The 27,843-nt window shown below is 39.0% G+C and overlaps 1 protein-coding gene across 2 annotated transcripts in view; it reads right to left on the reverse strand.

Annotated features, from left to right (window-relative positions):
• PDGFC (platelet derived growth factor C) overlaps nucleotides 1-27,843 on the reverse strand; it is a 144,701-nt gene that overhangs the window by 62,906 nt on the left and 53,952 nt on the right. For both annotated transcript variants that reach the window (XM_020781399.3, XM_020781401.3), the window contains one exon: nucleotides 12,376-12,571. In XM_020781399.3, coding sequence (XP_020637058.1) covers nucleotides 12,376-12,571 — 196 coding nt within the window. The remainder of the gene's footprint in view (nucleotides 1-12,375; nucleotides 12,572-27,843) is intronic.

Consider the following 27,843-nt stretch of genomic DNA (forward strand, 5'->3'; position numbering starts at 1 on the left):
AAAGGAACCCCCTGCAGAAGATGACCCAGAGGAGGGGGCCTCGTAGTGATGTCCTCCAGAAAGAAGACAACGAAAGATAAACCACCTCTTTTTTGTTTTAAAAGGTGTTGGTGGGTGGGTGGGTGGGTGGGTTGGTTGGTTTGGTTAAAAGTTGCTTTGTTCCTGATTTGTTTAAAAGTTGCTGGTTTTAAAAATGTTGTTGTTAAAATGTGTTGATTCAAATGTGTTTTAGCCTCCAAACTCTCCCCCCCGTCTTCTCTCTCTCTCTCTCTCTCTCTCTCTCTTTGTGCTTCAAAGCACAAACCTTTGTCTGATGGGTCTGTGTGCCCCAGTGATGACCTTCTTTCTTTCTTTCTTTCCTCTTTTCCTCATTGTTCCCTCCCTCCCTTTGGGTTGGGTTGGGTTGTGTTGGTTTGGTTGGAAAAGAGCTTTAAAGTCCTGTCTGTGTTTTTGCTGAAGAATTCTGTGGGTCAGAATGCTGGCTTGCAAAGACTGGGCTAAGGTGAATTCCAGACTCCTGTCTCTGTGTTAAACAATTGGCTTTGTAGGGAAAAAAAAAAGATTTCAAAAGTGCTTTTAAAACTGTTCCCTGCCTCCCCCCTCCTTTCTTGAACTTTTCTTGACCTAAGGAAAAAAATATTCCCCTCTAGTGGTAGAATGCGGAATAGCAGCTTCCCATTAATTTCTATGGATGGAAAACAGCAGATACGGATTAAATGGTTTTCAATGCATTCGTATGGGAAATGCAGATTCGACCTGCGAACTTTTTGACTTCCGGACCGCCTTCCAATACGGATTAATTCCGTAAGTCGAGACCCCAATGTACTTGAAACAATTCTTCACAGCAGCTGAAAAAGATTATAATATCTACTAGCTTGTGCTTTCATTGTCAATTTGCAGTTATATCACTGCTCAGGTTTTAAATCTGGAAATAACGGAATTAATTTACAAAGCGTAAGTAAAAATAAAAAAAGCAGACCTATATCTATTAGCAGTTAGCTATACTGTAGTACCAATCTATGCAGAAGTAATTTATTCAGGTATTTCTTCATAGCAACATCAAGGAATCCTCTAATTATTCATCTTCCAAGTGCTAGCAATCCTCTACTTCTATACAGGGCAAAGGGCAGCAAAATAACAAATAGATACAAATCTGATATAGGAAATGGCAATATTCAATATTGAAAAACTAGGTGAAAGAGAAACCTTAGTCTTCCAGGATACTTCATCACAGATCTTACAGTCACAATTCTTGAGTAAAGGAGACTATCAGACACCATACATTAAAATGGCTCAATTCTACCTTTGGGAGCTTATATCAGATTAATTTTTAAAAAAAACATATTTTTAGTAATTTATGCTATATCAAAAATTTTAGTGTGGAGCTGAACAGAACTGTGGACTACCAGATGCCTATTTTGTGAATGGCTATTGTTACTGTTAATGACTGTTCATGAGATTGTTACTATCTGCACTTTCTGAATCCACTTTCCACTGATCTCACTGCTGCCTCCCTGTCCCTTCAACCAATGCTGGTTAAGTAAGTTAAGCAGCTGAAGTAGATCCTAGCCCACAAAAATGTATGACAACAAAACATCAGTACATAGCCTCCAAGGCAACAGACCAGCATGGCTGTGGCCATATATCCGGGTTGATTTCAGTGTCTGTCCTACTCCACTGAAACCTTACTTGTCTCTAGTTGTGGCTGAGGAGCTGAGCTGCAACCATTATAGAGATATAAAAATACAGACTCCTGGGAATTTTGTTTCCCTATATGTTAAAGATGGTGCACCTTGAGAAAGGAGCGTTATAGAAAGATTAGCCCTGTCTACAGTTAATAAGAAAGAAAATACAGCTTGCTAATTTTGGATTCCATTGAGCCGCTCAGATATACAGTGATGGATTCAACATGAAAGGCTTAGCTCATATGTTTTTTATAATCCTTTGCTACAATGAACCCTCAGCAATCCCAATGTTTAGTCTATTTATTATGTTTATCATAACTCACCACTCCATAGTACTTGTTTGATGAATTCAATAGCTAAGCAAATAATTTTCCATTGTGTAAGTATGCACTTCAAAGAGAAAACAACATATTTGATGTTATAAGTGTCTTTCTGAAATATCTATGTCACTACTAAAGGATGAGAAACAGATACAAAATCAATTTTGATAGGTTTATGTCCAGAGATTATAGAAAGAGATCAGTAATAAACTGGTATAATATCAAGAAATGACTGTCAAATGACTGTTGGAAAACAGGAGTCAATTGATCTCTCCTTCCTCTCAATAGTCCATGTTAGTACTTCCACTGCAGTTCCTTTACACCAGTGGTCTTCAACCTCGGGCCTCCAGATGTTCTTGGACTATAACTCCCAGAAGCATTCACCATCACCTCTGCTGGCCAGGATTTCTGGGAGCTGAAGTCCAAGAACATCTGGAGGACCAAGATTGGGAACTACTGCTTTTCACTACCCTGGATCTCTGTATGAATATTAGGCAGGCATGCTATCTTTGGACACATCTGAATAAAATGACTGAATTAGGGATTTGTTCAATTCTCAGGTGACTGTGGGGCACAGCAAAGAGTCACTATTTACCGCAAGCCAAAACAGCATGACAGCAGGTCCTTCTTTTTCTCTTTGACACACTTAGGATTAAAAAAATAATCTACAATCTGAAAGGTGAAATCAGGACTCTTGAATTCCTGGTGCCAAAGGAGAATGCAAATGATAAACATGGGGTTTTCCACATGCTTTCCTGGACACGTTAATACAATACCTTAAAACAGTGATTGATCTTAACATTTATACTATCAGTCCTGCTGTCTTGCTCTTTATTATTATATTATTTCAATTATTATTTTTTAAATTGTTGGTTGTTATATCTTTATTTTGATTTTATACTATTATGTTTATTGTCTGGAATGGTGAATGTTTAATATGTAAACCACCTCAAGTGGCCTAGTTGCCACATGGGCACTATAGAAGGCAAATAAATAAATAAATAAATAAATAAATAAATAAATAAATAAATAAATAAATAAATAAATAAATAAACAAACAAACAAACAAACAAACAAACAAACAAACAAATAAAAACTGAACCCCACAATGAAGTCCAAGAAGCTCCATAGAAATTCCAAATATAGGTGCTAAGGAGGGGTCAGATGAAACCACTGCACTCTTCATACTCTCTTCCCAATCCATAGAGCTGTAGGGCAAAGTGAAAGATGTGTGGTCCACCCAGAGAGTGCTTGAAGCACCATGGGGTAGTATATAAGCAGCTTTAGGTAAAGGTTCCCCTTGACAATTAGTTCAGTCGTGTCCGACTCTAGGGCGCAGTGCTCATCCCCATTTCCAAGCCATGGAGCCAGCATTTGTCCGAAGACAGTTTCCATGGTCACATGGCCAGCATGACTAGACACAGACTGCCTTCCCACTGTGGTGGTACCTATATATCTACTTGCATTTTTACATGCTTTCAAACTGCTAGGTTGGCAGGAGCTGGGACAAGCGTTGGGAGCTCACTCCGTCGCGTGGATTTGACTTTACGACTGCTGGTCTTCTGACTGTACAGCACAGAGGCTTCTTCAGTTTAACCCGCAGCACCACCACATCCCATAAGCAGCTTTGCTTTTGTATAAATATACTTTTTTGCATTCTGGAATGGTCTTTTTCTATTTCCTCTTACTCAGATTAGTTTACTAAACTTTTCTGAAATATTATCAGGTCTGAGCGTGTGGTGTGAGGAAGGATGACTGCTTCATGGGATTTGCAGGGCTTGAAAGATCCACTCTTCCACTTGTCTGTGATGAGTGAAAAAACGCTGCTTGATGAGCCACAGCTCCCTCCCTCCCTCCTTCCTTCCTTGCCTCCTCACCCTCAGTCCTTGTCTCTCTCTCTCTTTCTCTCTCTCATCATGGAATCCTCCCCTCCCCCTTCCCATTGCAGAATGAAAAACAGCCCTCTTCTCCTGAGAAGAGAGTTCAAGCAGCACATAGATATATAGCTCTGCAGGAGAATGTAGAGTAGTCTCATGCTGGAGAATATGGAGATTCCCTGCTCCCAATTTCAACCCAACAACCTGGCTCTTTAAGAGGCCGGGTGCTTTTGCTTTCAGTTCTATTTTTGCTGGAGACATTCAAAAGAAAGGCATTCAAAATACAAGCTTCATGACCCCAGAGGCACACAGTAATAATGCAACCCAAGTCTGAGGGTATATTTATTTTGGGTTTGTATGCATTATGTAGAAAGTGCCTAGTTTAAATTTAAATTTAAGTTTAAACATAAATTGCAAGGCTATAGTCTGGTCATGCTGACTGGTGAAATTTTTGACTGACTGGTGAGACATTCTAAAAATTTTCAAGCCCTGGGGATTTGGTTGGATAATTAGGGCACCAAGGTCTATTTTGTCTCCTCCTGCATTCCTGCCTCCCTCTTTTGTTGCAGTGGTGCACATACCAACCAGTGTCAACTGGGATTCTGGTTTCAATGGTAAGGTCACCCACTCCCTGAAATGGATGGCACTGCAATCTGCCCCCAGGTCCTAGCCATTTGTATTCCCCTCCTCACAATTTCATATATTTTTTAACGGAGAACTAGAAACAAATAGTGTCACAGATTCAGCATGGAGTGTGTTAAAGAATGTCTCTTAAAAGGCAGAGACATAATCAGTACCCTGTATGGTACAGAATGGGTTGGGGATTTTCTGTACAAGTTTAATTACTATCTGTTACATTCAGTATGTTGCAAGTGCTACATATTTCCCCTTTTCACATTTAATGATGATGGTGATCTTAGAATTTGAGAGCTGGAAGGGACCCTATGGTTCATCAAGTCCAGCCCCTGTCAAGGAGGCACAGTGGGGGGATTGAACTCCCAACCTCTGGCTCCATAGCCAGATACGTAAACCACTGAGTTATCCAGGTGTTCGAATCATTTCAAACTCTACTAGTGTATAACAGGGGTGGGTAACTGTGACTCTCCAGATATTGTGGGACTGCAACTCCCACAATCCTTATCAGCAGACACAGTGTGGATCTGTCATCTTGGGTCCTTTTGGGGAAAAAGGTGGTAAATGCATGTACGCATTTGTCTTCCTGGCATAAACCCATATTGGTCTGTGTGAACATATTTAGTTACAAAACTACTTAATCTTTGTGCCAATATTGTTGAAAAAAATTTGATCTTGATTTTGCAATGTTATAGGTCTGTAAGATGAAGGAAACATTGGATCTTTTTCTGGTTTCAATATAGTTATTATTCTGGCCGTATGCCATGACTGGTATTTTGTCACCTCCCAAAATTGAGTTAAATAGCTTTAGGAGATGTTCTATGACATCTTCTTCCCATACTTTATAGAAATCAGCTGTGAATCCATCACAGCCCGGTGCTTTTCCTTTCTCTCCAAACGCGAGTCACCCAAGCCACCAGCCACGGCGTCACCCACCCTCAGAACTTCCGTCTTGTCCGGGTTCAGCCTCAGCCCATTCTCCTGCATCCATTCCAGTACGGCCCCCAGGCAGCGCTGAAGGTATCCTTTTTGAATGATAGCTAGAACCCACTTATCAGTTGTAATCCTCCGCCATTCTGGGAGAAATGGGGAGAATCTTGTGGGGCTGTTGAAGGAATTAGGTGAACTACCTACCCCTGCGCTGCGATTTGCGAAAGGGTTGTATGGAGCCTTGGTACTGTTGCCGTTTAAATTGCAGGGGGTTGGTTTGTGGCGGCTGGTAAGCCCGCTCACATGGCTGCTGGTTCGTGTATCAAAAGGGCTGATACTGGTACTGCTGTTGGTAGGGGGCCTCTTGTAAGAAGGCTTCTGGTATTTGTATGGTTGGTACAGTACGTATGATTTGGCCATCTTTCTCATCTTGTGGATGTTTTCCATTATGTCATCCGTTTTTGAATTAAATAGCCCTGCGGCATCGAAAAGGAGGTCTTCAATCTTATTCTTGGTGTCGTCCACGGTGTTAGCTGCCCTGAGCCAAGCATGTCACCGGATTGCTACCAAAGCTAGCATGGCTTTAGAATGTCAGCCGCATGTTTCACCACGCCCCTCTGTTGCTTAGCGAGAGTATTGGCCTCTGTATAGATACAGTGGTGCCCCGTATAGCGAGGTTAATCCGTTCCGGATTAACCCTCGCTATACGGAATCATCGCTAAACGGGTAGGGGAAAGGTATTGGAACGCATTAAACTTTGTTTAATGTGTTCCAATACCTTCGTTACTTACCCGTTCAGCGAGGATTCCAGGTGCCGGCAGCCATTTTCGCGCCTTCACTAAGCGAGGGCAGGGCGCGAAAACGGCTGCCGGCAGCCATTTCCGGGCTTCCGGCGGCCATTTTGGAACCGCCGATCAGCTGTTCGGCGGCTCCAAAATGGCCGCCGCAATACCCGATCTTCGCAATGCGGGTTTTCCCCATTGCAAAGATCGGGTATGTTTCCGTATAGCGATCCCGAAAAAGGGATCACTATACGGAAACATCGCTATACGGTGCACTCATTAAGCGAGGCACCACTGTATTCAGAGTTTCAGCCTTTGAAGGTTCTGGTAGGGCTTGCAGCGTGGGGAGAATCCTGTCCCACAGATGTTTCTGATAAGTGCCCATCGCTGCCTGGTAGTTGGAAAATCAGCGCTTGTAGGGAATAATGTTTTCTCCCCAAGGAGTCAATTTTTCATCCCTCTCTGTTTACAGGTGTTGTAAAGGACCTGTTGCGGGACTTGTACTGAGTGGCATCGACCGCAATGGAATTAGGGATTGGATGTTTGACTAAGAAGTCTGCGTCTGATCGATGCGTCTTATAATGGTGTTCGATTTTTCATGAGATTGTAGAGTAGAGGGCGACTTATCCCATGACTCTTTAACAAGCTTAAGGAGCACTGGGATGAGGCTCAAGCTAGGTGGAGGTGACTTGTCCTGGTCCATGTCCTGGAATACGAGATCCTTTTCGTGCTGTGCTGATAATGGAGCATCGAGTTGCAGGGTCCTTGCCATATGCAGTATGAGTTGGGCGTAAGATGTTTAGTCTTCTGAAGATGACTGTCCATGATATCCTCTGGGGGGTGTTGAGTGTCAGATGCCCCCAACGAGGATGAGCCTTCCTTACTGGAAGAAACGGAGGCCCTCGAAGGTGAATGGTGGAAACTTCTCGCTCGAACCCTAGAATGGGGTTTGACATCTGACTGTGTGGATGCCGAGAAAGGCTTGGTATCAGGGCCCTGGGGGCCGAAGTAAAGCGTAGTTGTGTCTACTGAAGGACGTTTGCTGTGCTTAAGGCGTTTAGCCAGTACTATGGTTTCTGATACCATAGTTCTCTTTCATGATGGTTCGACTTTGGGGGTAAGAACATCCCCTCACTGTTAAGTAGGAGCTTCCAGCGGAGGTGGCATGGAAGGGTACCAATGTGGTGGTGGATAATTAAGTTCCCTGTATTCTTCTTGGTATGCGTAGCCATGGTATGGGTATGGCTGGTATCAATCATAAGGATAGCCATATTGAGGCAACCCCTCAGGATGGTAGTATTGGCCCTTGTGGCCCCACGGTTGGTATGGAGAAATATGCTTTTGTTTCTCCATTCTCTTTTTTGGAGTGCATATAGCGGACTCCTGTTCGGATTCGGCATCGGTATTTGCCTGCCCTGAGGATCGAGGGCTAGAATGGGCTAAGGCCGGGCTGGACGGTGCATCAGCCTCACCATGGCCTGAACTCAGAGAGAAGCTGAGCAGAGCATGAGGTGTTTGAGCTGGAGGAATGGCATGTTCCTCTCTATCCGAAAGCCCAAGATCATCTCTTGAAGATTTCTCCAGATGCATTGGAGCTGGAGGGAGAGGAGTAATGACTGGTTTAACGGATGTCTTTTGTCTTTTCATTTTCTCCTCATCTTTTCTCTTTTTTTCAGATTTGGCTGGCCTTGCAGGAGCCTTAGAGAAGGCTGATTTTTGAGAGTTCTTGGTAAGTAAAGAAGTCATGCTAGACAAAGTTTGTGTAGCCAGGCTAGGGGCAGAATTTGCAACCTCCGATCTGGGGGAGGAGGAGAGAGAGAGAGAAAAAGAATAGACTGCCCTTCCATAGCAGGATTAAGGGTCTTTTCATAGGGAAAGGACCTTAGACGTCGCATTCTTAGCTTAATAGCTTGTTTAGAGAAGCTTCTGCATGCAGAGCACAAATGGGTCTGATGGGATTCCCCCAGGCAAAACAGGCACAAGTCATGTCCCTCAGTCAAAGGAATTTTCTGAAGACAAACAGAGCACTTCTTAAAACCCCGATGGCCCATAAATAGGGGAAACAAGGAGTAAAATAAAGGAGAGGGAATGGGGGAGAGAGAGAAAAACAGCAAAAGAACGTAAAGAGTGATTCTGTCACTATAAAGAAACAATAATTTCGAAGAGAAATAAAAGTAGGAATATAAAAAAGCTATAATCACTTTCCTTAGTTGCTCTACTGTTCCTCACGTCCTACCCTAACGGCAGGAAAAAAAAGGAACAGAAAGGAAGGTTCAGGAGACAGAGCTCGCGCCTGGGGGGGAACTAAATTGTTTTTTCTTAAGCTCTAGAATCTTCTGAACGTCCTGCGCAGGCGCAGAATAAACCCATTTGTGTCCATTCACAGAGGCCACTACGAAGAACCAACAAATAACATATTTGTTTCATATCATTCACTTTGTTTCCTTTCTTGTGTTACTAAGTATAAATGCAGTAATTCACAATTCATCCCACTCTGCCTCATTGGTAGGGAAGGCTCTGATTTACGTATCTAAATCTTCTGCAGTACTTCACACTGGACCTCACAATGGACTGTGATGTTGAATGCTGGATTAGGACTACATGGGTTCAAACCCCGTGAAAACTCATTGTGATATGACAAGCCATTCTTGAACCTCTTAGCTATCCTGATGACTATCAGAGTTACCGTAAGTCAAAAGTAACTTGATGGTACACAACAACAACAACAACAGCAAATAAGATTCCTCGACATACTTGGAATCTTATTTAGAAAGTGCAAAGGAAGTGTCTTGCAACATTCTTATGCCTCATGTTCTTTCTCCTATAGTCCTTTCCCAATAATCTCTTGTCCTTCTGCTATCCTTGTACTACAGAACCTGTGCATTTTAGTGACACTGGAAAGGCCATCCTTCTCAGTGGCGATTTCAGAAACTTAATACAAAAAACTATACTTGGATAAATGACGAACAAGCTAAGTGGATCTAGCAGTTAAAAGATATTCAATAATAGAAAATGGGTGGCAGTATTTATTTTCATTTCTGTGTGTATTTATTAACCAGCAAGAAAATTTTCAGTAGCCCAAAATTTGTTTTCCACTCTCTAGTACTTTATGAGAGTTACAAAATAAAAGAAAAGAAAAAAGAAAAGAAAAGAAAAAAGGTGAAACTGAAAGCTGCAATAACAGAGTTTCAGGCACACTCACGGAAATGAAAGATGGCAAGAATTCAAGTCTGCAGACAGGTTGTGATGATTATGATGACTGCAATATGATTGATTTTGTATTTGTTTCTAGAAAGTGTCCAAGGTGGTCTATGGCAAAGTTTTGTCAGTATTTTAGGTTTTTAAAGGGGAAAATATTAATAAAACAAAATCTTCCATTCTGCACAGACAACATCAAAGATTTTAATGCGGATCTTGATGTCATTCACTGGACCAATCCCCTAGCTTTGGCTTTATTAACATGTCTTTACAAACTTGGCTAAGAACCACAAGACACCCTTTGATGTACCATCAAAGAAGGAATTTTCCTAGACTCAAAACTCAATTTTTTTCCTTAACTCTCATGTGTGCTCTGTCTCCTTGAAACTGGCTCAGTATGAATAAAGAGGTGTTATGCACCTGCTTCATAGCCATCCTGACTCAGGGTGTCAAGTCATCATAGTATTCTAAGTACAGTATATTTCTACTCTAATAAGAACTGTCTGTCCCAGCTATTCAGAACATATTTACAAGAGCAGAGATATAAATCTTTACTTCATTCTTACAGGTGAAACATTTCAAAAAAAAATTCTCACCACTGGGCATTGTTTTGCATTTTGATATTGTTTGGCAAAAAAAAAAATTCCAGACGTTTTAATATACGTATGTGTTTAGAAAACCTTGTACTGTATTTCATGAAAAAGATAAGCTTTTGTGATAGGTGAGTTTGTTGCTATGCTGTTGATGACAAAAAGAAGTGCTAGCCTTGTCACTCTTTTCACTAGTGAAAGATCTCAGTGACTAACTATTGTTTTTGAGCAGACATTTCCATATGTTGAGACACTCCTTTTTGCTTAGGATAAGAAAAAATTATGAAGGCTCATTATATCCTAATGTAAAAGAAGGCATACAAAGTGCTGGCTCAGACATCCATCTATATCACGTGTCCCCAGCCTGGTGCTGGTCCATGGGCTTTCTTGAACTGGGATGCAGACACGGATCTCCACCCTCCACACGCACGCACGGTGGGCGTGTTGCACTCACGGAAGGGCGTGTCACACTCGTGTGCATACACAACACGCCGCTCCGCGAGCACAACACATCCACCTGTGAACATGACAGGTCCCTCCGCAACTTATACTCTATCTGCTTCTGTAATTAAATGCTTCTGTAATCTAATAGTCAAATGAGGGCAGACTAAATAGAAATTGACATTTTATTAATTTAAACACAGAGAAGTGTTACACAACCCATTTCTGACTTAACTTCCAAAACAAGACAATTTGTCAAGTCAGCTAAATACACGCATAGTGAAATCACTCAGGTAAAGGTCTTTCATGTCAATATCCCAATTGACAATGCTAGTAAACCTTTCTTTAAAAATATTGGCTGGAATCCTGTTGTATAGTTACATAATCGGCAGACCATCTTGACACAAACTGCAGTCAGTAATCTCTGTAGATAGTATCTATTGCACACCAAGTCATGACATTCAAGTATGACACAAATAAAGTTTAACAATTATGCTGTTTGTGTAACTTTGCAAAAGGATTTCAGACACTAAAAGGTTCAGGTTCATAGGAGAGTGTTCATTCAATCTCAGTTTTGTATCACTGAGAAAAATAAGCTCAAATTTATCTCATCCAAAAACTGTTTAATTTGCGAGGTATCAGTGTAATGAGTGCTTTGATAATATGGTCAAAACCACTGAACAATTTCAGTTAATATTTCAGAGTCAATATGTTAAAAATGATTAAAATATGTCCCACTGTATGCTAGCTAATGTGGGGTGGTAACACGTTTTGAAAACATTGGGAGAACACCTATAAAAAGTCCCCCTACTAATGGTATGTGCATCAAGGTAATATCTTTGTCCAAATACCTTAAGTAAAAAATTATGAATATTTCAATAATATGTTCACAAATGATCAGACTTAGCATCGTGTAAAACGGAAAGTACATAACACAAAATTTACAAGATTTTTTTATTAAACAATGCTATAATATTGGCCCAAGACTGAATTTACAAACAGCACATGCCTCAATACAGAAATTTGTTGTATTTTAAATTAGTAATATGCCTCATTATTCTACCTCAACCCCATGCAAGGTCTTGCCTCCAGTGTGAGATCAATCAAGTGTTTTTTTTTAATTCATGATTTTTAAAACTTGCCCCAAGTCTCTCTGAGCAAAACTGGCTTCTTTGCCCTTTTGAAACTAAGCACGCACAGAGCAGAGTACAACCCGTCCACTGCTATTACTTTTGCTAGTCCATGCAACAGCTATCACAGTTTAAAATTTAGCACATTGCTCAAGCTTTGACCCAAAATCAGTTTTGAGAATGAGCAGTTACTCTGAAATTGAAGGAAAAAAATCCTCTCCATCTTGTGGCAAGACACTATCTTGCATCTGAGGAAGTGGGCTGCAACTCACAAAAATTCAAACTGAAATACATTTGTTAGTCTCTAAAGTGCAACAGCAGTCTTGCATTCATTTTTGTCATACTCTGGGTTCTCTTCAGATCGTATAAATTTTTCCCTGTTTTCATAATTTTCTGCTACATTTACTACATGTCTTTTATTTTGCTATAGTCCGTTGCTTATATTTCCTATGAACTGCTAAAAAGCATTTCACTTCGTAAATCGATTTTCCTCAGATAGAAAGAAACAGCAAACCTGTTATGAAAGCTACATCAATGCTTTGTAGACAGGGGATATCATGTTCTCTTACTTTATAGTAGCATACACAACTGCAGCTGGATGAGCATCTGAATGTATAACAGTGATGAACTTAAAAAAGAGTAAATAAGAAAAAGCTTGTATAAATTGCACAATGAACAAGATGAGGAGGTCTAACTGAAAATTCTGAAAAGATGAAAATTCTGAAATGCCATTATCATATCTATCATCAATTGTATCAGGCTTATGTGAGCTCAGCAATAATAACTTACTTGCATATATCATCTTCTGGGTCCTCAAGCCCAAATCTTTCATCAAATGTGAGCTGTATCAACATGTTCTCCTCCACTGCTACTAATCGCCACACCAGTACTGTGTTGCGGGGATATGTATATGGAAACTTTGGGCTGTGAATGCTTCCATTGCCAGACACTGTAATAATCTTCTCATGTTGTGGCTCTTGCACTCCTACAACAAAAGAAATACATATAAGAATAGAAAAAGCAATAATTTGTTCAGTCAAGTGGACAGTAAACAACAGGATCCAATCAGCTACTCCGGATGTGCTACTTTCCCCTTGGGCAGGGAAAGAGATGTACGTTTAGGCTGCTACTTAAGGTAAATGTCGAAATTCACTTTGCATGTATAGAAGCAGTCATTCCACCCACTGTATGAAGGTCAGTACAAAATAGTGGGTTTTAAGTCTTCATTTATCTCACTCTCAAAGGTCTGAATGTACAATTTGGAAGTTTTCTCCCCAATGGGTAAATTTACAAGATTTTCTTATAAGACAATGCTATAATACCACTAACGGTTTATTTGCAAAGGCAACTTTAAAAAGTAGAGACAATATGAAGCAATTCTTTTAACAATCAGGTAGATTTACCATCATCATCATCATCATCTTAGAACTGCAGAGCTGGAAGGGATCCTATGAATCATCGAGTCAAGTCCATGTCAAAGAGGCACAGTGGGGAATCGAACTCTCAAGTGTCTGGCTCTGCAGCCAGAGGCCTAAGAAGTGAACTATCCAGCAGTTCCATGCTCACTGCTTATGTGTACTTTGCTTTTCAAAGGGAAATGACACTAGTTTTGCAGAGGAACAACATGTGAAAACAACGGAGAACCTGATGAGGAAAATCATGCCCCTTATTTCACTTTTCCCTGGAGGGGCAGAATCTTGTGAGAATTGAAAATTCTTCACCAAGCCAAGACAGCTGAAGTTGATGACAAGAAAGAATTTAGTGAGTATTCTTTACATCTCCAATAACAAGTGATCAAGTGGTTTATCTATATGTGAGATTCAGCCATAAATTCATTTCAAAAATTCATTGAAATAGTGGGCACACAGTATATGATTAAAAAATAATAATAAACCACTGAGGCCTCTTAAAAAAAAATTTCTTCAGGACTGTAGTGCATGACAGGTATCAAGTGCGCTGTTTAACATGTCATCATGAATTCCATTAGGACCAAGTCTGAGACACAGGTAAACACAAATTTATCAAATGTTTTCCAAAATGTTCATATAATCTGTTATTCCAGTTGCCTCCAATGTTTAATGAGGAAATATTAGCTTAAATATCTTCAGAACAAATATTTTACAAATTTGCCAGTTACGAAGCAAATAAGGTGCCTAAATTAAGAATCTCTTCCTTGTACTCATTTTTTTTCTTTATAAGCAGTAGTATTTTAGTTGTTTAGCTTAAGGTCATCCATTAAGTATGTGAGCTTGCTAGCAAAATGAGATCTTTATTATAGTAGAGTGGAAAACACTTCTCAACTTATAAGCAAAATGTAATTTCAAACCCCAAAGCAACAGGTTTTCTTGATTTATATATAAATGGTTGTCAGAACTGTAGCAGGTATTCTGGCAGCCTGTGAAAATTTTAATGTAATGGAGCATCTAGTTTCAGCATTTAAACTCTGCATCATAGATGCACAGTTTGGTAAAGCAAACACACAACACACCATATATTATGCACTAAGAAAGAGAGAGAGAGTATATTGAAGATTTATTTAAAAAAAACTTCCATATTTTTTTAAAGACTAAACCCCATTAAACATAGTGAGCCAAATCCAATTGTTAGCCTAACTAGATTAGACCTACTGAACTAGACCTACTGAACTGCCATTCATTCAATACACCAACAGGTCTAGTTGGAACTAACAACTTAGTTTAGTCCTGTGGGATTCACTTCTGAAGAAAATATGCAAGGTAGTAAAGAGAGTTGTCTGATACTTAGCCAGACCATTGGGCCACTTAGCTTAGTATCCCCAATATTAATTGGCAGCAATTCTTCAGGGATTTAGGCAGAAATTTTCCCAACCCTTTCTGGAGACACTAGAAACAGATCCTGGGACCTTCTGCATACATACCATTTGATCAATCACAAAGCTACAGCCCTTTCGCATCATGGAAAAAATATGTTGCTATGACTAAGGTGTAAAAGAAATGTAATGACACTATCTTTACTAGTTATTAGACACAGAAACAGGATGGATGAAAATCAATGATTTTTTAAAATGAAATTGATTTAAGTCACAATTTAAAAAAATTATTTAAATTTAAATTGTCAAAAAAATCCATTTATTTTTTTAAAATCATGACTTAAATCAATCCACCCTGCACAGAAAACAAGCCAATATTTCATTAAATTGGTAGCAGTTTCTTTCAGATGTTAAGCAAAAATGGCTCAATATACTAAAACTATCACTAAACTTTGTACAGTACATATACCGCTGAAACCACATTCGTCTTCCTATGAAGCACTATGCATTGACCCTGTAAATAAGCAGACAATAATGAAACCATGTCAGGTACCAAAATCAGACATGCATTATTATCACAAAGTAAAGCTGAAAACCTTAACTGGGCAAGTAAAGTCATGTCTTGCTCAAAGTAGGTTTCCTGCCTGCAGGAACAACTTATTTCAGAAAAAGCATGCCTGATTCTTTGGAAATATAAACACTCACTGTCATCCTATATAATCATTATAATCCTCATTATAATCCCATAAAGATAACGGTGACAACTCCCAAAAAGTAATCAACCTTGGAATGAAGCCAAGGCTGAATTTATGAGAAGATGATGAAGATATTCACAATGTGATAGGAACATCTAACCAGGTAGTACATTAAGTACAATGTGCTTTAGAGCACACTTGAATTACAATTTGTTTGAACAGAGTCTTATATTTATGATGCTATGTTCTTTTTTAAAGAACAACTAATTTGATTATTATTTCCTTTCAATGCGGATGTCCATAGCTAAAGCAACAGAGCACAAATGTTGCCTGAAAAACTCCCAGTGTGGATCCCTGATCTTTCCCCCAATTTAAAAAAAAGCTTACAGAACCATTGTCATGGTAATTGAGGGAACAAAGCACTGAATATTTGCATAGATTTGATTTTGAGTGAATTAGAAGATCTTGCTACCAACAGAATCTGAAAAGGAGTTATATTTGCAAAGTTGTATATTACAAATGGTTTTAAAAGTACTCAATCATGCAGCAAGCTTTAACGAAGCACTAAGTGAATTCATGGATAAGCAACAGGAGAAGCCAAGATAATTAGAGCATTCATCATTGTCGAAGTCCCTGGCTTTGCACTGTAAGATAATACGAATGCTGCAAATATGAAACTGTTTATTCTTGCCTTCAGATTGGACAAGTTACCTTCTGGATTATAGCTCCCAGAACACCTAGCCAACAAAGCTTGAGTCCATGCTAGTTGGGGGTAATTCTTGGAATTTTAGCCAAAAAATGTAACTTTGTCCATCTCTGCTGTTGTTCATGGGCCAAACTCCTGTTGCTGATATTAACTGCACTTGTGTAACTTTTTGTAGCAAATTGCTGTGAGTTACAATGTCAGTGAATTTGTAACTTGCAGCAATTTACCAGCGTAAGTTCAGCCATTTGCAGGATAAACAGTGTTTTGGGGTTGCAACACAGATGTTATGATTGCTGAGGCATAAGTTAAAATAATGTACAAAAGATTAGAGTCCCCTTCCCCTTTATACTAGGGTATCTGTCTGAACAGAATCCTTGTTTTAGAGCATCAGTTCCCAAACTTGAGTAACCCAGATGTTCTTGAACTGCAGTTACCAGAAACCTTAACCATTTCACAGGTTACTTGCCCATTATAAAAGGGTTTGTACCTCGAAAAGTGTTGAAACCACTGCTTTAAAGGATTGCTTCGTTATGCTATGTATCTACAAATCTGGGAATTCTGACAATGTGATCATCAAACTAAAAACCACATAGGTTGCATCCAACCCTTAAGTAATCATAAAACAAGGATTAACATTGGAATTGCTTGAGCCCTTCCATCCTGCATGCGCTCACTGGCCAAGGGAAGAGGATGGGTGTTATTCTGCCTCCTTCTACTCATTCTGTTACAACCAGCTTTAGGTGGATTGAACCTGGCTAGCCTTCCCTGGGAAATGGCTATGCCAGACACATGCTTCCTATAGCAGCCACTCTAGCCCCCTAAAAATGGCCTAGTGGCCCTTTTTTACTGGGACACACTGTGGTGAAGAGGGGAAGGGGTAATATTCACCTTTTTAACATAATGATAATTTTGCTTCAGAATCAGAGACATAATTTGATTTTTGAACAAGAGATGGAAGAAGAAGCATTTTTAAAAGCTTTTCTTAACTAAAAAGCATCTTCTATAGAGGTTCATTTTTGACAGCCCCTTGATTTAGATCATACTTACTAGCAGAAAAACAAATAACTTGTCTTTTGATTTCATGAAGTAACATTAACCAAAATGAGTTTAAATGTGTACCTTTCGAATGTTCTGCCAACTTTCACCTAATTTTCTGGCTTTCCTTCAAAGAAAAGAAGGGCAATTAAAACGTTTTATAACATGTGTGCTGAGAATTCCGGCAATAAAATAAACCCTTCAGATGATTCCAAACCAAATTCTTTTCAAGAAGTTATCTTGCTCCCAAGCTCAACATTTTTTGCTGTTAGATAATGTTTAACTTTTGTTAATTTTAGACTTTTCTTTGTGTGAATATATATGCGTGTGTGTGAAAGAGATGGAAGTATATTGGATAGAGCTGCAGGGAAGTGAAAATTAACTCTTTCACCCATGCCTTAGGAAACATTTGCCCCAGAAATAGAGTTGCCATAATTCAACTGCATTTTAACCTCAAATTTGCATACCAATGAATATAGACTTTTCATATTATGCAAATTAGAAACATTCATTACTCCATACTGTTTGTCAACCAATATGTTTCAACCTTGGTATCATTTGTATGATAACCACTGATCCAAGATGTCGTGATTAGAGTACTGCTATTGGGTAAAGGAAATCTGAATTCAAATCCTTGCTGGGGCAGTCAGTATTTTTCAGTCAAGCCTACCTTACGAGGCTATTTTTGGAATAAACAGGAGGCAGTGAACCAGGTACCTTCACGGTACAAATAAATAAATGAATAATAAATATTTGTGGACTTCTGTGATAGTTAAGGGTGTTTTTATCATCACTTTTTATTTATGGCAAAAAATCCATTCAGATCCATGAGAATGCCACAGGAATCCCATGCCAGTGATGCAATATCATTTTATCTTCAGGGGGGAAATATAGTGCAAAGTGAGGCCAAACTGTAGAAATCAAATTATTATTTTGTTTAGAAATACATATTTATTTTTTATAACTAGAAAGTATCTGAGCTTAAATCTGTTCAACATATATAATTTTTTGCATATGTACGCATACACATACTCCATCTTTCTCCTAAATGCCCACCTCAATTAGCTGCTGTTTGGTGTCACTGTTATGGATCACAGTGTAGCATGGAATAAGATTCACTGCAGAGTTTGAAATTTTACTTTTTGGATAACACAATTTAGAGTATCTCAGACATAAAAGTCACTGGCCATGTTGGCTAGGGGATTCTAGGAGCTGTATTCCAAGAAAGTAAGTCTGCCAATCTCTGCTTCCTAATATATGCAGATATACCTAGGCATATTTATTAATCAGTTCTTCTAAAAGGATATTATAATATCATTCTTTGAAACCTCTTTCCTGGAATTTATGATTCACAGCAACCATACTGTAAGGTAAACAACAACAACAACAACAACAACAACAACAACAACAACAACAACAACAACAACCAGAAGATTCATAATTAATACTCCTCTTTTACTGTTTATACGAACTCCTCCTTTCTTCAGGGCAACAGCTAGCTAAGGTCTTAGAAGTCTACAGAAGATAAAATGGAATCTGATGTTTCTGAAATGTCACAGAATCTTAAAATTGCAGATTCACAAAACTTTATAGCGAAGAGGGACTCCAAGGGCCATCAGGTCAACCTCCATTGAGTAGGAAGTACAGTAAACTGCATAATAACAGTTCCCTTTCATGCTCTCCAAGCCAGCATTCATTTTTATGACTTCCTTGCTTTCCATGCACTGTTTGAACATAGTTGGGCAAATAAATTTCAGCTGTTTGCAAACTAGCTAAGAAACAAGCATACCGCAACAACACCACTAACCAGAGTTTGTAGTTTATAAAATCTCTGTGAAATCTTGTCAAATTGTAGATGGCTTAACTTCATTGACAAGTCACAGGGAAAGGCTTGCTTCTTAGCAGACAATTGGCCAATTGGGGGCTGCATGTTTTGCTTTAATTCTATGAGGGGTAGAGAGTTGTTTTTTAACAAGTAAGCTAAGGAGCAATATTAAGAATGGATTGGTGTGGAATCCAAGGAATGGAACAAAATATGTTTTCTGTGTTTCCAGTTTGCTAGAAGAGCTTAATTTCTAGACAAAGAAGTGTTGAGCCCCAAATCTCTGTGAGAAATAGGTCACCACTCTGTAAATTCTGGTTTTTAAAAAAATCACAAATTGTGTGCAAGGAAGAGAGCATCTGCAGTTAGTCAGTAGCACTTCACAACACCTCAGATTCTGTTATGGCATGATAGTGATTTCTACTTAATAATATTCAGATTATTTGTGGGGTAGGTACTGACTGTTTACCATCAATATTTTTCAATTGTATGATAGGTCCAAGATTGTGTTAATTTCACAATGTGTTTTTCTTTTTTTAGACTGCTGTGAAGGCTATTCTAAGACATTGTGAATGATGTATTTAATAATGGATGGAAGAAAAAAAAAGCCATAAAATAAAATAGTCCAACCTGCCTCATTCCTTTTCATGACACATTTAGCTGCGACTGTCAGCTTGTGGCACACCAGAGACTGGATTGTATTGGCTCTGCTATTCTTTGCTAGGCCATACTGCTGGACTCTGTCCATAGAAAGAACAGTTTCTCCTTTGGAGGCTGTGATGTCAAATGCACTGCTACTATATAAACATGTATGAATTAAAAAAAACTAACAACAAAATAATTAAGTTCTAGAAATGTGCTCATATGCGTGGAATTTCTTTACACAAGCTGCTTTTATCTCATCTTTTTTTCTTAATAACAGATATGTCGAATGCAATTGTAGAAACAGGGGACATGAATTCTGAAAGCAATGACTACTTTATAATTCTGTAGAGGGCTATAAAAGTCTGAAACCATTGCTTCCACTTTAATAATGCATGTTCCAAATCCAAATTCAGGAAGAGACAGATATACAAAGTCTGGAAAATTAACATTAAGCACCATTTGCCCAGTTTAAAGCAGGTAGGATGCAAGACAGCACCACATTCTATACATACACCAAACATGTGCTGTTTTCTGCTACTTTTAGTGATAGATTTCTCAGAAATTATATGACACTGGTATATCATGGACTCAAGATGCAAATATGTGAACAGAATTTATTCTTACTACTCTGTCAATCCACAGTACCGTGGTGTTTTAGATCAATTGCAACCCAAATTAATAAAAAGAAACAAGTTTTGAAAACCTCCTCTGCCTGATCACCCAGAGGCAATTTCTTATAACCAGTGACCTATGATATGGCACTTAACAAGCTGGCCTAGAATATAATAAAAACAGTCTAGCTTTCTAGCCTGAAGCAGCCAACTTTGGCCAATTCTCTCATCGGTTTTTTAAAGAGGCACCACACTATATAGAAGAATAAACAGCATTTATAAAACAGAAGCAGGCAGTGTGGCTACACATTACACACATATGTGACCATCAGCTCCCTGTTTTGGGATCATAACAAAACACTTTCTTCATTATATAGTACATAAGGATGTGGGTAAGAAGAAAAGAAGTAGATCACCCCTAGCATCAACAATACAATCCTCTAATAAACTTTCATGCTGTACGTTTTTACACAAGCCATTATGGCACAGTTTAAGATCATTCTTCATGTTTAAAAGCATTTAGAAGACAATCTGAAACAATTATTAAATTTCATACATACTTGAAAGAACATTTTTATATCATATACATGTATCCAAAAACCTACAATAGCTGCTTTAAGCAGGAGACTTTACGAAAGTATTGTAATAGCCCACACATTAAAGCTGGAAAGTTACCTTTATACATTCAAGTTTAACTGACAGAAAGATGTAGCACGTGGCTGTAAGTTTAAAATAATAAAGCAAACACCCTTCCATAAAATGCCTAGCACCAAACAAATACAAATAAATATACACTAAAAAGCAACAGACATACAACTCATAACAGCAGCATCATTAACATTCTCACTTGAAAGCTTGTTGGAACCACTGAGGTTTATATGATAATGTAAGCAGAACATGGAAATTCATTTGTTTGATGCAGGGATCAGGAGCGAGTGGCCCTCAAGAAGTTGTTAGACTGCAAATCTCATTATTCTGCACCAGTGGCTATGTTGGTTAGGGCTAATCAGATTCGTAGTTGAACAACATCTGGGAAACTAGCATTTTTTTGTTGTTGTTTTAAAGCAGCAAATGACAATGTTAGTGAGCACCGTTACTGAAACAAACACAAATAAATGTCTTATGCTTATCAGCAATATCTGCTGCCTCAGTACTTCAAATATTTCACTGGATTGAATTTTGCTGTAATTTTGTGTTTTATAAGAAACACAACAGTCTAGACAAATAAAAGTCATAAATTCTAATTTTCTGTTATCTTCAAAAGTCAGCCCTTTTCTGGCTTTGATGCTGAGCAACACATGGCAGTCATGTAGATCAGTGGTCCCCAACCTTTGGCCTCCAGATGTTCTCTGGACTACAACTCCCAGAAGCGTTCGCCACCACTTCTGCTGGCCAGGATTTCTGGGAGTTGAAGTCCAAGAACATCTGGATGCCCAAGGTTGAGGACCACTGATGTACATGACCCGTCAGTGAACAACAACCAAGGAACATCCCAGATCATTATAGCTCTGCTGGGAAACAAGGTACATAAACTAAACTTCTTTCATTGGCCATTTAATAGCACAGTCCACATAATATCTGAGATTAGTTTTCAAGTTTACACTCATGAGAAATCCATAGCATCCACTCTATCCCCAGTATCCATGTTCTTTTTCGAGATGCAATTACAGCAAAAATTGCCTTTCCATGGGCTCTGCAAAATTCAGTAGACATATGCTTGAGAATAGGGATAGGCTGTCGTCATAGCCCTGTCCCCAGTGTTTCTGACATCTTGTAAACATGGTGTTATTTCAAGCATGTTTTACTATCAATTCCACTCCCTTTCCAGTCCTGAATTGAAAACTGGTTCCTGTCATGTTTCGTGAGTTTTTGTTTCTTACTTGCATTCACTACATTTCGTTGCATTTTATTTCTATTTACTTTTAAATTGTTCTCTTGGCTGCTTTGATGAACATTACATACAGATACAGAAGCATCATAAAAAATGTTAAGAATAAAAACAAAAAGAACTAACGTTGTCATCAGATGAACGACTAAGTCAGCTGCACAAAGAGTTCCTTTCAGCTCCAAAAGTTTCTAAAGATGCTTCTTGCTTTGAAGAAAATAAATCTTCATGACTTGCCAGACAAAAATGCAAAATTACCACTCACTGTTGAGAAATTCCTACATAAAGTACCCAAATATTCATTTAAAAAAAGGACTGATATGCTTGGGTCAGCAGATATTAAAACAATAAATAACTAACAAAATAATAGATCCTGTCTACAGGGCTATTTCCCCATCAATACCTGGATGTTTAGGCTAGCCCCAAAAGTCTGATGACACAACATACTGGAATCCCTCTCATCTGCCATTGTTTTCTTTTATTCCATTTACTCTACAGCTGGTACTGTGGATGCATTCCAGATGTCATATAAAACACAGCTGCAAAAACTGGCCTGTGTGTCTGCTCTAAATCTCAGGCATACTCCCAGCAAGGGAGTACATTAATTCTATATATGGTAAATTTGGATCAAACTGATAACAAATTCAAGTTAAAAATGACATGCAGGTTCCATGTAGAAGTGATTATACTAGAATTATATAGACTTCAGCCAGCCCTTATGTTCGGCAGATGTGGGGGGTGGGTAGGAATCAAACACTGGATTCTCACTTTTCCCATAATATTTAAAAAGCCAAAAAAATCCTTTTGGGGGCTAACTACTGTCACAACTCTAGCTTCAACTTATTTAAATGAGCACACACAAATATTTAACATGTCCACTTGTATCAACCTGAGAGTTCAAATCTGATGGGAGAGGATAAAGAAAGGAGACAGAATGAAGTCATTAAAGCATCTCAGTTTCATTGAGAAATAAAACCAGAAAGAAGTGGGAGGAGGGGGGAAGCAGGTGGACTTTACAGAACTGCCTGTGATTTTTTTGCTCTGTGCTCAGTTATGAGAGTCTAATGATAGGGATCACAGTGTGACAAGGTAAAGGTAAAGGTTCCCCTTGACAATTTTTGTCCAGTCGTGTTCAACTCTAGGGGGCGGTGCTCATCCCCGTTTCCAAGCCATAGAGCCAGCGTTTGTCTGAAGACAATCTTCCATGGTCACATGGCCAGTGCGATTTAGACATGGAACGCTGTTACCTTCCCACCGAGGTGGTCCCTATTTATCTACTTGCATTTGCATGCTTTTGAACCGCTAGGTTGGCAGGAGCTGGGACAAGCGACCGGCGCTCACTCCGTGGCGTGGATTCGATCTTACGACTGCTTGGTCTTCTGAAAGGTGTCTGACTGCTTGGTCTTCTGACTTTGCAGCACAGGCTTCTGCGGTTTAGCCCGCAGCGCCACCACGTCCGTCCAGTGTGACAAAGGCACATCCAAGACTCCAAAGTCCTGTATGTGCCATCACTGCCCAACAACTAAAGCAAAATGAGTGGCACAGTGTATAACATAGCATTACACAGAATTGTTTTAAGTTATGTTTGGGGAAAACAAAAAAAAAATCACATTCATCACATAGTCCGAAACTGTTCTTATATGCTATCAGTTGGTTTCCAACTTATGGTGACTCTACGGATTAAACGGCTTCCAAAAGATCCTATCAACAATAGCCCAGTTTGAGTCTTGCAAACGAAAGCTTTCCTTACTGGCCTCCTTTACTGAAGGAATTTCATGTTGAGTTTTCCTCTTTCCTTACTGACCTCCATTTTGCCTATCGTTATCATCCTTACCAGTCAGTGTCTTTTCTTAACTTCTCATGGTAAGTTCAAAGTAACACACTATTTATCAAGTATTTTTTTAGTTTCTATTGATTTTCCACCTGTCAGCTTCTTCATTATCCACCTTTCACATCCATGAAACATAATTACAAATATCATAATATGGATGATATTGGTCTTCATCCCCTGAGGTACATCCTTACATTTAAAGGTATTTTCTAGTTTGTTCATTGCTGCTCTTCCAAATCTCATCCTTTTTCTGATTTCTTGGCTGCAGTAGCTATTTGGAATGATTTCTGAAGCAAGGTCTAGAAAATCTATACCAATTTCAATTTTTTCATTGCTGATATTAAAGTTATATAATTCCTCTGCAGGCATTATTATCATCTTCTTAAAGTTCATCTGTAATCCTGCTTTAAACTTCTCCAGTAAGTTGCTTTGAGACATCATTTACTACTTCTGGACAGTTTTATCTTCAGGGATTACTGTGAGCCTTATGCCACTGGTTGCAGTAACTTAATCTCTTTTTAGCAGTACTAAACATGCGAGATGTCTTGGTAAACTCATTATACCACAAATGCTCAATAAGCTTCCAAACAGAAACAAATATGACAACATTTGTTAATTACCATTGTGCACGAAATACCACTGTAACCAAAGCATGAAAAGTTACATTCTGAAAGTAATTACCTAAAAGTATATTTCCACAGGTTTTCCAAAATTAATTATTTAGTACTGTAGTTGCAAGGTCACCCAAAAGCAGTTAGTTACTGTTGTAATTGCATTAAAAAACTAGTTACTTCTCTGTTTCTCAAAGGTAACTAAATCATTATTTTCAGTTGACTTTTTAAAAAAATCAGTGTGATTTTTATTTAGCAGAAGAACCAATGCAAGTCAGTACTTGAGTCATATAACAGTCCTTCTCTAATTGCAACTCTATACAGTCACATCTGTAAAACTAAACATTACAGTTACAGTGGTGCCTCGACTTACAAACATCCCTACTTAGGAAAATTTTGAGTTACGGAAAGCTCTGGCCGCAAAGTTTTGGTTCGACTTGCGGCTGGAGCTTCCACTTACGAAAGGAAAGGGAAAGGGGTGGGAAATTTAAATTTACTAACTTTTGCTGGCGAAGAGGCTGCTTCTTTGTAGCTCTTTTGCCCCTACAGTTAGGGAAAGTGATGTGGTATGGGTGGTCCAGAGCCAGGAGCTTTACCCTGCTGGGTCCTCTGGTGGCAGCGGTGTGGGCAGAGGAGGCAGCGGTCTCCCAGCACCGGGAGGCTTGAGCTGGCTGGGGTGCTTCAGCCACTTGCCTCCCAGCTTGCCTCCCGCTCGCTGTACTCCTGGTGGGCGACTCAAGGTTACAGAATGAGAAGTCTTCTCCGTTCTCCCTCTCCTGTCCGTCTCTTCTCTGCCCTGACCCCAGGAGACTGTCCTTTTATTAACATCACAAGGTCACAGGTAGTGACAGCATTACAGATAGTAGACAGAGTTCAGATAGGACAATGGTTACATCATGTTATTAAGGTTGGTCTGGAGAAAGGCAATTAATCAAGCCCTCTGATTGGCCTAAGGGAAGGCCTCTATAGCAAGCTCTCTATGATAATTAGAAAGAGGAGAAATAGTGGCAGCTCCTCTCCTCAGAAGCAGCCACAGGATGCTAGGAGAGTTTTCCCTCACTAGAACACCCATGTGGCTTAGCAACCTTGGGAATGGTACACCCACAGGGTTATGTTTAGGTTTATTTTTAGATTTTATTTTATTTTATTTGCAGGCTCAGGGGCTTGAAGTGTTTTATTTTTATTTTTCTTTGGGGGTGGTGGTGTTTTTCCTTCAGCCGGAACGAATTAATCCATGACTCTAACACCTTTTTTTAAGAGCACTGGTGGATTACACTAATTCTTTCTCAGTTTAATCAGGAGTTTAAGAGATGTGGATAAATTTCTTCACCAAAGTTCAACAGTTTCACTACAATTACATATAGCTCAGTATTTCTGGCAGTTCAGAATTAGATTTTTAAATGAAATAAACGATAATACAAGACATATTCCTGAATCATACCTCGGTTCCAAAATGTGAAATTATTTTAACTATGTGGGAGTGCTTGTAAAATCATTCCTTCTATTCAGCCAAATATTTTTATCTTGAAAAAGATGAAACAGAACGAACTTTAAAAAATCCAGATATGTAAACCTTGAAACTATTTTTGCACAAAAACCTTGAACACACACAGTCACCAATGTCTGAACCAAGCAACAGCCATCAAATTACGTACTGTAGGAAAATTCCAGGCATAAAATTGTTTCCAGGAGAATATTTCAACTGATGCTAAAAAACATCTCACAGTAAATAGGTCTGAGACGCATAGCTAACGTTTTTCAAAACACCACAAATTTAGAAAGCAAATTCATGTTGATCGATTTTTAATTTTTCTCAAACTCCTCAGCAACATTTTATGAAAACTGCCAGCAGTTATACCTAATTAATTATCACAACGTAACAGAGTACAATTAATTAATATATTTAATATATAATTTTGTAATCTGTTATCACAATGTAACAGATTACAAAACAGAGCAATCCAAAATGAGTTTTCTCAATTGGGGAGGGATAGCCTTAATATGGTAGATGGAACCTACTCAACAAGGCTGTGACCCACATGTGTATTTGGCACAGATGTATATAATTCACATTTGCTAGGTTTTCTTCTAGCAGGTAGACAAGACAAGGATTAAGGCAGGCTATCTCATCAATTTGGTGCTAGCACAACAGACTGCAGCTTCCACTATGAAAGCCTGATGTTGTGGCTAGAGTGTATGGCTAGGACTAGACAGCCAAATTCAAATCCTCATTTTATCGGAGAGACCTTTGGCTTGTCCAGTGTTGCCTGTCTCACAAGGTTTTTGTGAAGGTGATTATGTACATCACCTTGAGTTCTTTGCAGGGGGAATGGAATATAAAAGTAACACAAAAATAATTAATTAACTAATATATTTTAAGTATCTCACATCTGCCTCAAGGCTGAGACAGACAGGGAACATTTCACCTCAGAACGCATGCCTGACCAAGCTACCGGTAGACTGCAAGGCCATTAAAAACAAACTTCTACCATTTATTGTTTGATCTTTTATCTTTTAATAAGATTTGATAATCTTCCAAACGTTACCAGTCCTCACTGCAATGTCATGACAGGAAAAGTTACCTTTCTGCCTACATTGATATAAAAAATTTTAATTATCTTCATAAAATTGTTGGCCATACAGCCCAAATGCCACTGTGCATTCATTTTATATAGTTTGCTCCTAGCTTAAACACTGTGGCCAGAATTGTATTGGACACTTATATGGGCACAAGAGACAGAGGCAGAAATTTCTGCCACTGGTTTATGAGCTGCTGGTTGCATGGCAGTTGCTTGATCAAACACCTAATCATGCCCCTGGCACCTTGCTAGTGAGTTGTAATCAGCTTATAGCACGTTCCACAATTTCTTTTGTATGCAGGTATTCAATAGGTCTAATTTGAAAACAAAACACCCCACTTTGTTTAAGCACAATCTGTAGTTATCTAGGCTGTACTCTTTCCTGTTTCCCCGAAAATAAGACAGGGCCTTATATTAATTTTTGCTCCAAAAATGCATTTGGGTGTATTTTCAGGGGATGTTTTATTTTACAGTCATGTCTTCTTCTTCTGGTTGATGCACAATGTTGCACAGTGGTGGAGGGCAGGGTTTAACATAACTAGGGCTTATTTGGGGGATAGGGCTTATATGACGAGCATCCTGGAAAATCATATTAGGGCTTATTTTCAGGGAAACAGGGTAATTATATGTTCCCTTCAATAAGGTCCTTGAGGCCACAATACAGCTCAGGAGTCATTTTGTAGAGTTAGAGAGAGAGTTCCATCTCCTTCACCTCTGCCGCCACCAGTCCCTGTTCCAGTGGAAATTCTTACAATGCCAACCTTTCTGAGGCCAGAGCTCCAATATCTAAAAAGGGGAAAGGGGGGATACAGTTGCCATGGCTGGATGCAGGAGGCTGTAGATGAGGAAGTGTCACAGTTCATCTTACCACTAGCAGGGAAGATTCAGACCAAACTGAGGGTCCCTCTAGGTATTTTCCTCCCTCTGCTTACACTGGGTGGATAATTGATTTTCATGAGGAAAAACATAAAAAGAAAGGGATAATGAAAGTTCCCACTTCCTTTATCCTGCCCTAGCAGCAAAAGCACAGCAGCACTTCGAAAATGCTT

Source organism: Pogona vitticeps, chromosome 5 (assembly GCF_051106095.1).
Source record: "Pogona vitticeps strain Pit_001003342236 chromosome 5, PviZW2.1, whole genome shotgun sequence".
NCBI lineage: Eukaryota > Metazoa > Chordata > Lepidosauria > Squamata > Agamidae > Pogona > Pogona vitticeps.